The sequence below is a fragment of the Trachurus japonicus genome, chromosome 15 (assembly GCF_045865225.1).
Source record: "Trachurus japonicus isolate A0001 chromosome 15, Traja_1.0".
Classification (NCBI taxonomy): Eukaryota; Metazoa; Chordata; class Actinopteri; order Carangiformes; family Carangidae; genus Trachurus; species Trachurus japonicus.
This window is the reverse complement of record NC_140921.1, coordinates 1,841,292-1,858,744: the sequence shown is the minus strand read 5'-3', so window position 1 is coordinate 1,858,744 and position 17,453 is coordinate 1,841,292. Positions and strand designations below refer to the sequence as shown.

The 17,453-nt window shown below is 44.5% G+C and overlaps 1 protein-coding gene across 1 annotated transcript in view; it reads left to right on the top strand.

Annotated features, from left to right (window-relative positions):
* Nucleotides 1-11,344, top strand: part of kif20ba (kinesin family member 20Ba) — a 105,063-nt gene extending 93,719 nt beyond the window's left edge. Inside the window, exons 32-35 of the mRNA XM_085799196.1 lie at nucleotides 3,722-3,796; nucleotides 6,299-6,416; nucleotides 10,214-10,377; nucleotides 11,080-11,344. Coding sequence (XP_085655322.1) covers nucleotides 3,722-3,796; nucleotides 6,299-6,416; nucleotides 10,214-10,377; nucleotides 11,080-11,160 — 438 coding nt within the window. The 3' untranslated portion in view covers nucleotides 11,161-11,344. The remainder of the gene's footprint in view (nucleotides 1-3,721; nucleotides 3,797-6,298; nucleotides 6,417-10,213; nucleotides 10,378-11,079) is intronic.
* The last annotated feature ends 6,109 nt before the right edge of the window (nucleotides 11,345-17,453 follow it).

Here is a 17,453-nt window from a genome sequence, read left to right as displayed (position 1 = left end):
CCACCTTTTTCCGGTCGAGAACCATGGCCTCGGACTTAGAGGTGCTGATTCTCATCCCAGCTGCTTCACACTCGGCTGCAAACCGCCCCAGTGCATGCTGAAGGTCCTGGCTCGAGGGAGCCAACAAGACCACATCATCCGCAAAAAGCAGAGATGAAATCAAGTGGCTCCCGAACCGTACCCCCTCCGGCACTTGGCTGCGCCTAGAAATTCTGTCCATAAAAATAATGAACAGAACCGGTGACAAAGGGCAGCCCTGCCGGAGTCCAACACGCACCGGGAACAGGTCTGACTTACTGCCGGCAATGCGAACCAAGCTCCTGCTCCGGTCATACAGGGACCGTACAGCCCTCAGCAGAGGGCCACCGACCCCATACTCTCGGAGCACCTCCCACAGGATGCCACGTGGGACACGGTCGAAAGCCTTCTCCAAGTCCACAAAACACATGTGGACTGGTTGGGCAAACTCCCATGCGCCCTCGAGCACCCTGCGGAGGGTGTAGAGCTGGTCCAGCGTTCCACGGCCAGGGCGAAAACCGCATTGTTCCTCCTGAATCCGAGGTTCGACTATCGGCCGAATTCTCCTCTCCAGCACCCTGGAATAGACTTTCCCCGGGAGGCTGAGGAGTGTGATCCCCCGGTAGTTGGAACACACCCTCCGGTCCCCCTTTTTGAAGAGAGGGACCACCACCCCGGTCTGCCAGTCCAGAGGCACTGTCCCTGACTGCCACGCGATGCTGCAGAGGCGTGTCAGCCACGACAGCCCCGCAACATCCAGAGACTTGAGGTACTCAGGGCGGATCTCATCCACCCCCGGTGCCTTGCCACTGAGGAGCTTCCGGACTACCTCAGTGACTTCAGCTTGGGTGATGAATGAATCAACCTCTGAATCCTCAGCCTCTGCTTCCTTGACGGAAGGCGTGTCAGTGGGATTGAGGAGATCCTCGAAGTATTCCTTCCACCGCCCGACGATATCCCCAGTCGAGGTCAACAGCTCCCCTCCTCCACTGTAAACAGTGTTGGCGGAGCACTGCTTCCCCCTCCTGAGGCGCCGAATGGTTTGCCAGAATTTCCTCGAGGCTGACCGGTAGTCCTCCTCCATGGCCTCCCCGAACTTTTCCCAGACCCGAGTTTTTGCTTCCGTAACCGCCCGGGCTGCCGTCCGCTTGGCCTGCCGGTACCCGTCAGCTGCCTCGGGGGTCCCCCGAGCTAGCCAGGCTCGGTAGGACTCCTTCTTCAGCTTGACAGCATCCCTTACTTCCGGTGTCCACCACCGGGTTCGGGGATTGCCGCCGCGACAGGCGCCGGAGACCTTACGGCCACAGCTCCGGACGGCCGCGTCAACAATGGAAGTGGAGAACATGGTCCATTCAGACTCAATGTCTCCGGCCTCCCTCGGAATCCGGTCAAAGCTCTCCCGGAGGTGGGAGTTGAAGACCTCCCTGACAGGGGATTCTGCCAGACGTTCCCAGCAGACCCTCACGATACGCTTGGGTCTTCCAGGTCTGACCAGCTTCCTCCCCTGCCAGCGGATCCAACTCACCACCAGGTGGTGATCAGTTGACAGCTCAGCCCCTCTCTTCACCCGAGTGTCCAAGACATACGGCCGGAGGTCAGATGACACGACTACAAAGTCGATCATTGACCTCCGTCCTAGGGTGTCCTGGTGCCACGTGCACTGATGGACACCCTTATGCTCGAACATGGTGTTCGTTATGGACAGACTGTGGCTAGCACAGAAGTCCAATAACAAAACACCGCTCGGGTTCAGATCGGGGAGGCCGTTCCTCCCAATCACACCTCTCCAGGTAACACTGTCGCTGCCCACGTGAGCGTTGAAGTCCCCCAACAGAACGATGGAGTCCCCAGTTGGGGCACTTTCCAGCACCCCTCCCAGGGCCTCCAGGAAGGCCGGGTACTCTGCACTGCCGTTCGGCCCGTAGGCCGAAACGACAGTGAGAGACCTATCCCCGACCCGAAGGCGCAGGGAAACGACCCTCTCGTTAAGTGGGGAGAACTCCAACACATGGCGGCTGAGCTGGGGAGCTATGAGCAAGCCCACACCAGCTCGCCGCCTCTCACCATGGGCAACTCCAGAGTGGAAGAGAGTCCAACCTCTCTCAAGGAGTTGGGTTCCAGAGCCCAGGCTGTGCGTGGAGGTGAGCCCGACTATCTCTAGTCGATACCTCTCAGCCTCCCGCACGAGCTCAGGCTCTTTCCCCCCCAGCGAGGTGACATTCCATGTCCCTAAAGCCAGAGTCGTCGTCCGGGGATTGGGTCGCCGGGGCCCCCGCCCACGGCTGCCACCCAAATCACACGGCACCTGCCCCTTATGAACCCTCCCGCGGGTGGTGGGCCTACGGGAGGGCGGGCCCACGTCGCTCGTTCGGGCTGCGCCCGGCCGGGTCCCGTGGGCCAAGACCCGGCCACCAGACGCTCGCCTGCGAGCCCCGACCCCAGGCCTGGCTCCAGGGTGGGGCCCCGGTAACGCCAGTCCGGGCGACGTACACTTCCTCGATGTTTTCATTTTCATAGGGGCTTGGAACCGCTCTTAGTCTGACCCATCACCTAGGACCTGTTTGCCTTGGGAGACCCTACCAGGGGCATTAAGCCCCGGACAACATAGCTCCTGGGATCATTCGGGTGCTCAAACCCCTCCACCACGGTAAGGTGGCGGTTCAAGGAGGGGCAACAACTTAATTAATCATCATTTAATTATTTTATTTTGAAAATTGACCGGATTCTCTCGCCTTTTCTGTGCCCGACTTCCTGTCTGGTACGACCACGTCTGTCCAGCTTGACAGACGGCGCTCTCGGCGCGCGCGGCTCGCGTGAAAAATAGAAATGAACCGAACTGAAGCGCTCCAGGCGCGCGCACTGCGCTCCACAGCGCGAGATGTGCGGCCAGGCAGACCGGTTAACATGTGCGCCGATCTGAAACTGCCTCCGCTCCAGGGCGCTGCGCTTCGGTTCTGCGTCTAGTGCGTCCAAGCTGTCAGAGAGAGTCGCCTTTATTTTGAAATCAGTCTTTACGTTACCTGCCGGTGGGAGCTCCTTGCAGCCGGATTTTGAAATCTCGTTAAGCCAGAAAAAACAATTACTCAGAAAAACAGGAAAAAATCATTCAAAAAAAAAAATAATAATCAGAAAAACAAACCAAAAAATAAATTAAATACTTTTTCCAAGTGAATGCAATACGTTTCCATGACTCTTTGTGGTTCTTAATAAAATCATTAAGGAGAACAAAAGTCTGTTTCTCACATCAAACCAAGAACGAGAGTCGTGGATTCTTGTGATGTTGCTTCTGAAACCAGAAGATAAAGTTTCACGCTGTTTTGATCTGAAGCTGCTGCACTTCAACTTCTCTAACGTTCCCTAAAGACGAACAAATCATCCACCTGAGTTCAAACCAACACTTTGATGACTTGTTTTAAAATTTGTTGTGTTAAATTCAACAAAATAGTTTGTAATTCACTCTGTTTCCACTTGGCTGCAGTTTGTTTTCTACATCATCACCATCATCATCGTCGTCCCAGACTCTCAGCTTTAATGTGTTTGTGAGAAACGGACGATTTTGAGTTTGATCGTCCTGAAGTGGAGTCGTTTTCTCTCCACATGACACGACCTCATCACTCTGTTGTTGTTGCCGCTGGATACCAACCCTGTGTGTGTGTGTGTGTGTGTGTGTGTGTGTGTTTGTGTTTGTTTTTGTGTGTTTTAGGAGGAGGTGGAGGCGGAGAACAGGAGGAACACCAGGACCAAAGTGACTCCGAAGCTGACCCCACACCAAGAGGAGGTGATATACACACACACACACACACACACACTAAAAACTAAATGTTTGTGTTAAAGCTCCTTCAGAATAAAGGTAGATGTTTGTGTTAAAGCTCCTTCAGAATAAAGGTAGATGTTTGTGTTAAAGCTCCTTCAGAATAAAGGTAGATGTTTGTGTTAAAGCTCCTTCAGAATAAAGGTAGATGTTTGTGTTAAAGCTCCTTCAGAATAAAAGGAGACGTTTGTGTTAAAGCTCCTTCAGAATAAAGGTAGATGTTTGTATTAAAGCTCCTTCAGAATAAAAGTAGATGTTTGTGTTAAAGCTCCTTCAGAATAAAGGTAGATGTTTGTGTTAAAGCTCCTTCAGAATAAAAGGAGACGTTTGTGTTAAAGCTCCTTCAAAATAAAGGTAGATGTTTGTGTTAAAGCTCCTTCAGAATAAAAGTAGATGTTTGTGTTAAAGCTCCTTCAGAATAAAGGTAGATGTTTGTGTTAAAGCTCCTTCAGAATAAAAGGAGACGTTTGTGTTAAAGCTCCTTCAAAATAAAGGTAGATGTTTGTGTTAAAGCTCCTTCAGAATAAAGGTAGATGTTTGTGTTAAAGCTCCTTCAGAATAAAAGTAGATGTTTGTGTTAAAGCTCCTTCAGAATAAAAGGAGACGTTTGTGTTAAAGCTCCTTCAAAATAAAGGTAGATGTTTGTGTTAAAGCTCCTTCAGAATAAAAGTAGATGATTGTGTTAAAGCTCCTTCAGAATAAAGGTAGATGTTTGTGTTAAAGCTCCTTCAGAATAAAAGTAGATGTTTGTGTTAAAGCTCCTTCAGAATAAAGGTAGATGTTTGTGTTAAAGGTCCTTCAAAATAAAGGTAGATGTTTGTATTGAAGCTCCTTCAGAATAAAGGTAGATGTTTGTGTTAAAGGTCCTTCAAAATAAAGGTAGATGTTTGTGTTAAAGCTCCTTCAAAATAAAGGTAGATGTTTGTGTTGAAGCTCCTTCAGAATAAAGGTAGATGTTTGTGTTAAAGCTCCTTCAGAATAAAAGTAGATGTTTGTGTTAAAGCTCCTTCAGAATAAAGGTAGATGTTTGTATTAAAGCTCCTTCAGAATAAAAGTAGATGTTTGTGTTAAAGCTCCTTCAGAATAAAGGTAGATGTTTGTGTTAAAGCTCCTTCAGAATAAAAGTAGATGTTTGTGTTAAAGCTCCTTCAGAATAAAGGTAGATGTTTGTATTAAAGCTCCTTCAGAATAAAAGTAGATGTTTGTATTAAAGCTCCTTCAGAATAAAGGTAGATGTTTGTGTTAAAGCTCCTTCAGAATAAAAGTAGATGTTTGTGTTAAAGCTCCTTCAGAATAAAGGTAGATGTTTGCGTTAAAGCTCCTTCAGAATAAAGGTAGATGTTTGTGTTAAAGCTCCTTCAGAATAAAAGTAGATGTTTGTGTTAAAGCTCCTTCAGAATAAAGGTAGATGTTTGCGTTAAAGCTCCTTCAGAATAAAGGTAGATGTTTGTGTTAAAGCTCCTTCAGAATAAAAGTAGATGTTTGTGTTAAAGCTCCTTCAAAATAAAGGTACTGTAGATGTTTGTGTTAAAGCTCCTTCAAAATAAAGGTACTGTAGATGTTTGTGTTAAAGCTCCTTCAAAATAAAGGTAGATGTTTGCGTTAAAGCTCCTTCAGAATAAAGGTAGATGTTTGCGTTAAAGCTCCTTCAGAATAAAGGTAGATGTTTGCGTTAAAGCTCCTTCAGAATAAAGGTAGATGTTTGTGTTAAAGCTTCTTCAGAATAAAGGTAGATGTTTGTGTTAAAGCAGATATCATCGGCACGGCCGTTTCGGCTAATGCTGTGTTCAAGGCAGGCTTTTGAAACCGTAAGTTACAGCTTCAAGTCACAACTACGACTTGGTAGCGTTCCAGGTAACCCGTAGCTCGTGTTTTTACCGTCCTGTTGTCTGTGAAAGTTCCCTATAACGGCCACTCGTAACTTCCGACCCGTGAACTCGTACCAGATCGAACTGGTATGACTTCACAGGAAGGAAAAACACAAAGTACGAGTTTCCTTGAACGCACCATGAGTTAGCAGCCCCCGCCCTTGTCAGGCATCAATTGGTCCTCGTGCTACGTCACCACATTCACGCGCATCCCTTGGCTGCACACACAGCCCTTCATGCCGTTCTCTCCCCTCATTGGATAACACTTGTATCCCACAAGGAAAATTTTCTCCTCGGGTTACAGCAGAGCAGAGTGACGGAGAGACTCGTGTTTAGGCTGAAATACTTCATGTAAGTGATTGCTGACGGAAAATAGGACTATTTAGGACTTATATTAACAAAAACATTCCACTGATATCTGCTTTAAAGCTCCTTCAGAATAAAGGTAGATGTTTCTGTTAAAGCTCCTTCAGAATAAAGGTAGATGTTTGTGTTAAAGCTCCTTCAGAGTAAAAGTAGATGTTTGTATTGAAGCTCCTTCAGAATAAAGGTAGATGTTGTAAACACCCTGACTGACCTGGGGTCTGTTCTCCGTGACCAGAGCTCCTCCCCCGCCGGTCGCCATGACTCCCCCAGCAGCGTCCGCAGCAGGAAGGAGGGGACGCTGCAGAAGATCGGAGACTTCCTGCAGAGCTCGCCCACGCTGCTCGGCTCTAAAGGTCAGTGTGATGGTGACGACCCGTTACCTCGGTTACCTCAGTTACCTCAGTTACCTCAGCAGGAAGAGGAGGAGCTGAGGTTTAATACTCAGCTCCTTATTACAAACCAACAGATCAATATTAGATCTTCACTCAGATGATTCTTATAGATTAATGTGAGAAAATCACTGAGATAACGAAATTAATTAACAAAGTCCAGTTCATCTGCTGCACTAAACCGCCCAACTCTGGACCGTGGTGCAGTGAATTCTGGGTAAACTGCAGAACAATGGCCGACAGACAGAGGAACCAGCTCCGCTCACCCTGTTGGTTTGACGGTTACAGGACTTTTATTTTGAAAGACTCAGTAAAGAAGAGGAAATGTGAATTTAAACACCCAGTCCACAGCTCCGTGGATGACGTCATTGACGAGGAACTGAGTCTGGAGTTAAATTAAAGGACAATTCTGGGCAAATTCAACTCGGGGCTGCATGTTCCTAACATTTTAGGTCTAAAAGAAGGAATCTGAAGGTTTTCAGTTTAGTTGCTCCTGTTTTGCGGTAGTTATGGTCTGTCCCCGCGTCGCCACGGCAGCGATGAATGGGAGCGGATTGAAGTTCTGCTGCTTAGGCTGTTTCCATCCCTCAAAGCCACTGACAGCGTCAGATGGAGACTCAAACATGCAGCCAGAAGTTTATCTACTTCAACAAGCCGACATGTTTGTAAAACTAGATCTAATTCAAAGTCTGGCGGAGTCGAGACCCAAGTTGACGCTCGGTGTGTTCAGGTGCAGTGGGAAGCTCCCGTTTGTGTCATAAACACAGGAATATCAACTCTGGACTTGCTTCAAGTAAATAAACTTCTGGCTGCATGTTTGAGTCTCCATCTGACGCTGTCTGTGGCTTTGAGGGATGGAAACAGCCTAAGCAGCAGAACTTCAATCCGCTCCCATTCATCGTTGCCGTGGCGATGCGGGGACAGACCATAACTACCGCAAAACAAGAGACATTAAACTGAAAACCTTCAGATTCCTTCTGTTAGACCTAAAATGTTAGGAACATACAGCCCAGAGTTGAATTTGCCCGGAATTGTCCTTTAAGACCCAAACACAACAACAGAGAACAGAGCAGGCCGAGGCGTTTCACTGGTCACGTGACCTCAGGAGCCAATCAGGAAGCTTCGGGACAGGAGCCAATCAGGAGCCTCAGGTTGACGTTGTTGAGTTTCACAGTTTAAATGAGACACAGAGGACGAAGCTGTGACTTCCTGTCTGAGCTGTTGGGATGAAGGACGACAGAGTGACCGTGGAGGGAGGAGGAGGAGGGGACGGGCGGACATGTTGGACTGAACCGGTCTGGTCTGGTTCGTCCTCAGGAGAGTCTCAGTTAATTGTGGCCTCAGGGTTCGATGCTGCTGCTCGTCCTCCTCCTCTTCTTCCTCCTCTCTCACCTTCACTCCTCTGGTTTTCTCATTATTTCAGATAGAGCAACAAAAACAAAGCAAAACTCTGGAGAGGAGACGAAATCTACCGCTGACGACACCAGCAACTTAAAGAGGAACTAAGCAGAGTTTCTCCCGTGGCTCTGCTACATTTTTACCTTCGTTAAAAAGCTCCAGAGTAATTGTGATCATTAACTACACACACACGGTAACATCGTATGTGTTATGCAACGTTATCCGGTCGCTCCATTTATTGATTTATCGCCGACTTGCACACGGCCAGAAGGAGGGTTGTAGCAAAACAGCAGAAAAGCGAGCGGACTTGCATAGTTGCATAGACTTGTCTTATGTATTTTAGGTAATTTTATTGTCTATGGCAGCTTTTACCATGCACTCGAGTCCACAACAAATTTCCCCTGTGGGACAATTAAGCAATATTACCCGAGAGGGTGTGCTTTAACGTCATTTGAGCACGACGGTGATGCGGTCAGGACCGAGGCGCTTGCGCCGAGGTCCGCAAGCATCACCGAAGTGCTCAAATTACGTTTAAGCACACCCTCGAGGGTAATATTGCGATTATACAACAATTACCAACAAAATAAAGCGTATAATTAAATAAATATTCATGTTGATGGACGTTTTGCTCTCAAAATGTAAAGTTTTTTGCGAGTGTGCTTCCCGTTTCCATGGAAATAAATGGGGTCTGACTAATAACTGAAACACAATCAGTCACGTCAGTAGACTCCTATGTGTAATGGAACCTAGTTCACCTCTACAGCAAATAGTCCGAACCTTAGTAACGACCTAGCAACAGAAATGATTTTCTAGTCCCAGATGAGTGAACTCTGAGCTGACGTTCATGTTTTAACGCGGTCTCGGACTTTCCCGAACTAAATCAACACCGCACAAACTCGCACAAGTTATGACAAAGATGCCGTTTTTTTCCTTTCACAGATGTAGCTTCTACAACCGCAAACTCTGCATGTAAATGAAGTTATAGCGCCGTGTCGCCGACACAGCTGATAGAGAAAGCCAAACGATTACTCCAGATTATTTAAAAGCCCAAAAGGCGCAAGCAAGAGAGAGGGAGAGAGAGAAACATACAGGTAATCACCTCCGTTTTATCCAATGAAAATATTCAGCTCCAGGCCATATTTTAAAAAACATATTCACCGCGATCACAACTCGTGTCTCTCCGACTTTGTAACGTTACACACATGGGAGGGAGACAATCCTCTCGGCTGTAACGGGGAAGTTTACAATATATTAACAAAAAATAAAATAACATAATTGTTCTATAAATGTGACTTTGGCAGCTGTCAGGAACAACCTACAGGAGGTCAATGTAGTTTGTGATTTATTTTCACGAGTAATAAATTACGAAAAATCCATGTTGCCATGGAGATGTGTAAACAACATGACATGGCGAAGTAATATTTTCAGTGATGAGTCAGCCGTGCTGTAATGCTGATTTGAGCACGTTCTAAATGTCTTATTGACCAATCAGATTGCTTGGTCGGAACTACTTGTTGTATAATAAAGTTTATCCAGGGAGTTCTTTTGTTTAGTTAAATTTCAGACAGTGTGTGTGGCAGCGCACTAATGTTAAATGTCAGTAGGGTTGCAAAAGGGTGGAAAATTTCCAGTAAATTTCCGGAATATTTCCAGAAACTTTCCATGGGAAGTTAAACTGGGGAATTTTAGAAATATTCCAAATTGGAAACTTTCCTTGGGAATTATGGGAATTTATGGGAATTAACTGGAAATTGGGGGTAATTTAAACAAACTGTATCATATCCAAACATAAATGCAAATATTTTGTTTTGTCATAAGCAGACATCCATGCAAAATAATACAATTAAAAAACATTTCAACTGATTTATTTGTGAGTAGAACTTTATCAACTTTTAATTCTTGTATGAATGATCAATTCTTTTACTGAATAACAAAAACAAAAACATGATGAATGTTGAGTAAAATATTACTACTACTACCATATATTCCCATAAATTCCCATGGAAAGTTTCCAACTTTGAAAATTCACGGAATTTTGCAACCCTAAATGTCAGTAGGCTAAATGACAAAGTTGTTAAATTAGTGTTTGTACTGCACTGAAACTTGTGGCAGTCACTATGTACAAGAAACACACACTGAGGAATGTTGTTCAGATAACAGACCATATCTGTGGGGAAAAACATGAATTCAAAGTAACTTTATGTGTAATGGCGTCAGTACTCGGTGTCGGTATCAGTGAGTACTCAAATACAAGTACTACTTATACACTACTGGTTTTGGAATAAAGTGGTATCGGTGCTTCCATAATAAAAATAGAAACACGTTTAAAAACTCGTCTGATCAGATGTTTCTCTCATCTGCAGCCAAGAAGATGATGAGTCTGGTGAGTGGACGAGGAGAAGTGGAGTCGGCCGCCGCCTCTTCCTCCTTCTCCTCCTCTTCCTCCCTGAGCCTCAGAGCCAAGAAGAACAAGAAGAAACTCTACAGACCTGAGATCAGCTCGCCCATGGACCTGCCCTCCCACCCCGTCAGTACACACACACACTAACACACACAAAGATCATTGCATTGAAGTCAATGGGACGGGCGAAAAAGAACAATCATTGGAGTTTAACAAAAGTCTACTGCTCAGGCAGAAGTCTTGTGTATTGTCGTATTACTCCACGTTTTGATAGGTCATATAGTTTTTGATCAATCCCTGATAAATGACCATGATCATTTTTGGAGAAATTGTGAGATTATAATGGGTGTGTATTGCACGGAATGTTCGTGTCAGAGTGGGTGACATCATCGGTTAGAGTGGGAGAAAGCCCAGAAAAACTCTTTCCACACTCGGCCCGGCCACAATTTACACTCTACACACATAATTTTTTCCAAATTTGTAGACAAACTTGTTCTGTCACTCATCATCTGCTCAAAATGTCAGAGAGACTTACAGAATTTGAATTATCAGCCTCAAAGTGCGGCCACGTCTGTCTCTGCTCCTCATTGAGTCCAATACAAAGATTTTCTGAGAGAAGCAGAACGGACCGATGTTTTAAACTCACAAGTGTCTCCAAAATATTTACTGTAGAAACACCAAAAGCACACCAAATCGTTCAGGAAGTCCTTACAACACCGTTGATCTGTGTTTCTTTCTGATAGGAGTTACCGTTTTGTCAGAATAAGTCCAAATGTGAGACCAGTGCAGAGGCAGAAAATCACTCTTTTTCTCCACGTTTCTGATCAGATCATCAGCAGAGAGCCGGAGGAGAAAGACTCGGACCATCAGATCATCAAGAGACGACTTCGCTCCAGGCTGATCAAATAACAACCCACCTGCACCATGTACTCTACTGTAATCTATTACACTACACTGTACTCTACTCTACTACACTCTGTTGTACTCTAATATAGCCTGTTGTACTAATATAATCCAGTCTACCGTACTGTGTGAGTGTGACGGGACCAATCAGCTGCTACGAGCTCAGTCTCCTCGGGACCAACACGATGACATCATCGCCTGTCAATGGAGGCCGATCAATGATCAATATTAACTGTTTTGTATAAACACGTTGGTTAGAAAGCTAGAGAAAGACACTGACTGATGAGCGACGGTTCTTATTTAACAATGTTTCATATATTTTATTTAATCTTTTCTACTCGTTCTGATTTTCTTTATATTTAAAAGTGCAATTTTTTCTTTTTTCCGAGCACCGCTGTGTGTTCGGTGTTGTTGCTTAAAGTGAAGAGGACTGCACTTTATCTGTGAGCAGGTTGAACAACAAACGGAGACACTACCGGGGTCAGACTGGTCCAGGATCAGATCTAGTGGCTCCAACATGAAGGACGATGTGTTACAGCTACAACAACAGTTTGTTTATATTTTCTGCACTTTTCTGTTTGAGCATCATGTTTATTCTCCTCATCGTTCTGTAGCCGAATCATTTACAGATTAAACAAAATACAAAATGTTTCCTGTTTCAGTTTCATGTTTCACATCAAAGTCGACGCATGTTTTGATAATTAGACAAAGTCACACAGCCTGTTAAAACCAGCCGTTAGGACTTCCTGTCACTTTGTGATGTCACAACTAAGCCCCGCCCCCTCACCACCTGGACCCACCATCCAACAACTTTGCAGGATTTGGTTTCTCTGAGGCTGTATTCAAAACCGCAAAGCAAAATCTGCAGCATGCGAAAAATTCCCGGATGTCGTACTGATTCGGATAATATCTACAGCATCTGACCAGTCTACATTGTGTACTTTGGCGTACTGTCTCCCACAATGCAATGCGCCCCTGACGTCTAACCGTAACCAAAGATGGTAGTGAAGTATCTTTGCCATGTAGCGTAACTATGTTATATAGTTTAATAAAATAAAACTTAATGCAGACTGATGTGTTGATTGTAAAACATTTATTTCTTGATGTAAATGTGGTGGTTTGTGTCCGTAGGCTCCAGAGCCCCGAGGCAGCGCTGCTCTTCTGTCCAATACACACAGGAAGCTTCACTTTACATTCAGACTAACTAATGCTACTGATACAGCTGTTAGATTTATATCAATGAGACCAACATTTATCTCCTAAAAATAATTTAACCAGCCGGTGGTAAACCTCTAAAAACCTGCGGGTAAGTTAAAGGGACAACGAGGAGTTTTGGAAAAGCGAAGCGTTTTCACACTACCTTTATGAGCCTCCGCGCGCACCGTAAAATTCTTTTGACCGGCGCAAGACAGACTCATGTTTTCATTCATCAAGAATTAAAGTCAGAGGTTCAAAGAGGTTCAGATACCACCGTAGTTCCGACCATAAACGGCAATTCAGCTACGTTATTCTCATGACTCGTTGCGAAACTGAAAGTAAAGAAACGCTGGTCGGCTCAACCAGCATCTCCGCCACCACTAATAATAACAAAATAACGATAGAGACAGAATGATATATTTATCGAAAATGAGCCCATTAACAAGTGTGGGTAGCGGAGATTCATCCACATTAACGTGAGACTTTTTTATAACCGATTAGAAACTCCTCGTTGTCCCTTTAATTAGCGATGGTTTTCTTCCCCCGGGATGACGACGGAGGTTGGCCGGCCGAGCAGCTCTGCAGAGTGACTACTGTCTCAAACTTCTAAACAGCCGTCGTTTGGATAAACTGGTCGTATATTTGGGATCTAAACAGCTACTTTCTCACATGAAAACATATTAAAACTTAATAAAGTTACATAATAACAGCACTAGAGCGGGAAATAAAACAGCTTTTAGCCTGTTTTACAGCTACCGGTTGCCACGAAATGCATTCTGGGAAACTTGTATACTGCATACTGCAGTGTGAACGGACTGAATGTGTGTTTTATTCTGAAATCTCTTCTCTATTTTTATTGGATCACTTTAGAAAACAGTCAGCCAATCAGAAGAGAGACTCAGAGCCTCCTCCTCTCTTCTGATTGGCCGACACCGACCTGTTGTTACTAGAGCTCCAGAGAGAAGCTGAGAGAGAGAGGAGATGGAAAACTACACTGAGTGAAGCAGCTGCAGGAAGCGACAGATCGACTTCATCACTGAATCTGTGAAAGAGCAGGAAGGAAGAAAGGAGAGAATATTCAACTTCTCTGTTTCTCTCTCTCCTCCCTCTTTCTTTCCTTCTCTCAATTTTCAATTCAATTCAAACATCTTTATTGGCCGGACATACTGTACACTGTACATGTTGCCAAAGCAAGCATGGCAGTAAGTACTTTCAATAAGCTCTGTCTCGTGTGTGTGTGTGTGTCTTCATCCTCTCACTTTGTTCTTGACGACGAATAATTAACGAACACAAAGAAGTGAAGAAATGAAAAACATCAGAGAGTTTATTTAAAGGGATAGTTCACCCAAAATTGAAATTTCACTCATTATCTACTCTACTCCCCCTCATGTGGACTAATAAGGGCTGGGAGAAGTTTCAGAGTCCTCCGTGGCTTCTCTGAGTTACAGGGGGTCTCGGCGTAGCAGTGCATGTCCATATGACGGTTGCAAATGGATACCAACTGTCTTCGTAACAAAAAGACACACCAAAAAACATCCAAATACCTCCATGCTGCTCGTATGTAATGTCCCTCTGGTATTAATAAGTACACTGGACTTTGCTCTCTGTCCATTGGACCATTCTGTGACTTTGTGACATGTCAAGCTACAAGATGAGACTGTTGTTCACTCATGACGGACAAATATGGACACATGTGCAAACACACACGTAATCTGTATGTACTGTCTAGAGCTAGACTTCAGCTCTGTGTACTACCTACTGCTGTAACATGTTATGTCAAAATGTCAAAAGAATGTTATATCAAAATGTAAAAAAGAAAAAACAAACGAAAATATTATGATATGATCTGCATACTACCTACTGCTGTAACATGTTATGTCAAATGTCATAAGTAAAAGAATGTTATATCAAAATGTAAAAAAGAAAAAAAACAAAAGAAAAAGATTATGATAAGATCTGATTATGAAAAAGATTTTATTCTGTGGGTAATGGGGGCGGGACTAGATCAGCTTTTGCTTCTCCCGCTTTCCCTTTCGGCCATGTGTATTGTATTATTTGAACTAAGATGAAGTGTGATGATGATTATTTAAATTGACATGCCCGAAATAAACAAATTGATTGATTGATTGATTGATTGATTGAAGCCCCGAAATGTGAAATTGTTACGAAAATTTTTTAATAATTCTATATTTCAAGCTTGTTTTTGGGTGAACTATCCCTTTAACCTCCGTCTGATCATCTAGATGTTTCCACATCAGGGGCAACATCTTCAGCTGCTCTGTCTGTGTGTGTGTGTGTGTGTGTTTAGTTTGAACCAGTGGGAGGTGAAAACTCACTGAGGCTGAAAATCCAAAGGAAACAGACGTCACGTGTCGCCCACACAGACCAGACTTCTTCATCTTCATCTTCATCATCATCATCATCATCAGCTGCTGCTTCTTCTTCTTATGTGGTAAAAAAAAAAAAACACACAAAACACATCCCATAATGACACTGGACTGAGTGAGTCATGTTTGTGTTTGACGCCTCCGGCTTCGTTCTGCTGCTGCTGCTGCTGCTGCTGCTCGGCTCAGGTCCAGGTCACAAACACACTGAGGTTCAAGTCTTTCTGGAGAGGAGGAGGAGGACAAAGAAGATTTTTATTAAACCTTTATTTAACCAGGTAAAGTTTATTGAGATGTAGAATCTCTTTTTCAAAAGCGACCTGGCCAAGAGGCAGCAAAATGACAAGTACAAGCAGTGATACAGATAAATAACAATAGTTAAAGGGATAGTTCAACATTTTGGCAAATTGGCCCATTGCCATAATCGCTATAGTCATAGCAGTAGGTTCGTTACCTTTAATTGTAGGTGTAAGCTATTTTCAGTACGGCGGAGCGCAGCAGCAGGCTGCTCAGAGCTACGCTATGGAGGCTAAGGGAATTTCTTGGTTTCCCTCATTAAACTCATCAAATTCAACATCCCAAAACTCCACAGCGCTTTTGTAGACAAGTTGTGACCTGCGCAACCACCACGCTATAAGATAATGACGGAACGATACGAAACGGAGCCGTTTTTGAGGTAAATACAGGGTAAATACGGAGACTGCTTGCTGAAAAACTGTCCCTGAACGCAACGCGCATCAGCGGTTTTGTATGAATTTACCTCGAAAACGGCTCCGTTTCGTATCGTTCCGTCATTATCTCATAGCGTGGTGGTTGTGCAGGTCACAACTTGTCTACAAAAGCGCTGTGGAGTTTTGGGATGTTGAATTTGATGAGTTTAATGAGGGAAACCAAGAAATTCCGTTAGCCTCCATAGCGTAGCTCTGAGCAGCCTGCTGCTGCGCTCCGCCGTACTGAAAATAGCTTACACCGACAATTAAAGGTAACGAACCTACTGCTATGACTATAGCAATTATGGCAATGGGCCAATTTGCCAAAATGTTGAACTATCCCTTTAAAGCAGAAGTAAGTGATATTTCTGTGTTAATCTAAGTCTTAAATAGTTGTATCTTCCGACAGCAATCACTTCTATAGAGTGTTTGGTCTGAAACACGGGTCTGTCAGTCACTCTGCTCTGCTCTGAGCCCAGGAGAAAACTTTCCTTGTATCCTACAAGTTTTATCCAATGAGGAGAGAGAACGGCATAAAGGGGCAGTCCTCTCTGTGTGTGCAGCCAAGGGATGCGCCTGAATGTGGTGACGTAGGGACGAGGACCAATAGATCCATGACGAGGGCGGGGGCTGCTAACTCCATCTGCTGACAAGACGTTATGGTGCGTTCAAGGCAACTCGTAACTCGTGTTTTTCCGACCTGTGAAGTCGTACCAGTTCGATCTGGTACGAGTTCACGGGTCAGAAGTTACGAGTGGCCGTTATAGTGACTTTCACAGGTAAAACAGGTCGGAGAAACACGAGTGGGTTGCCTGGAACGCTACAAAGTCGTAAGTTGTGACTTGAAGCTGTAACTTACGGTTTCAAAAGCCTGCCTGGAACGCAGCATTAGCCAAAACCACCGGATCGCTTACTTCTGCTTTAAATAAATAAAAATGAAATTATCAGGGATAGACTGAAGGAAGTGCAACATCTGATTTAAAAACAGCGACAGAGCCCAATGCTTTCCAGTTCCTTAGTAACCTTAGTGTTAAAGCACCAGTAGCCTATGTCAGTGGTTCCCAAACGGTGTGCCGCGGCACACTGGTGTGCTGTGAGGCAAGTCCAGGTGTGCCGTGGATTTTTGTGACAACCATACATTATTATTGCAATATACAACTACACAAAAAATAATTATTTTTAATTTACTATCAGTACTTTGTATGCGCTCATTTCATAATACAGAGGCAAACTCTATACAATTCTTAAAGGGATAGTTCAACATTTTGGCAAATTGGCCCATTGCCATAATCGCTATAGTCATAGCAGTAGGTTCATTACCTTTAATTGTAGGTGTAAGCTATTTTCAGTACGGCGGAGCACAGCAGCTGGCTGCTCAGAGCTACGCTATGGAGGCTAACGGAATTTCTTGGTTTCCCTCATTAAACTCATCAAATACAAAATCCCAAAACTCCACAGCGCTTTTGTAGACAAGTTGTGACCTGCACAACCACCACGCTATGAGATAATGACGGAACGATACGAAACGGAGCCGTTTTCGAGGTAAATTCATACAAAACCGCTGATGCGCGTTGCGTTCAGGGACAGTTTTTCAGCAAGCAGTCTCTGTATTTACCCTGTATTTACCTCGAAAACGGCTCCGTTTCGTATCGTTCCGTCATTATCTCATAGCGTGGTGGTTGTGCAGCTCACAACTTGTCTACAAAAGCGCTGTGGAGTTTTTGGATATTGAATTTGATGAGTTTAATGAGGGAAACCAAGAAATTCCGTTAGCCTCCATAGCGTAGCTCTGAGCAGCCAGCTGCTGCGCTCCGCTGTACTGAAAATAGCTTACACCTACAATTAAAGGTAACGAACCTACTGCTATGACTATAGCGATTATGGCAATGGGCCAATTTGCCAAAATGTTGAACTATCCCTTTAAAAAAAAAATCCTCAAAGAAAACCCATATTTCACACAACAGGTTTCAATGCTGATCAATCTGTAGGACCATGGACGGTTATTGTG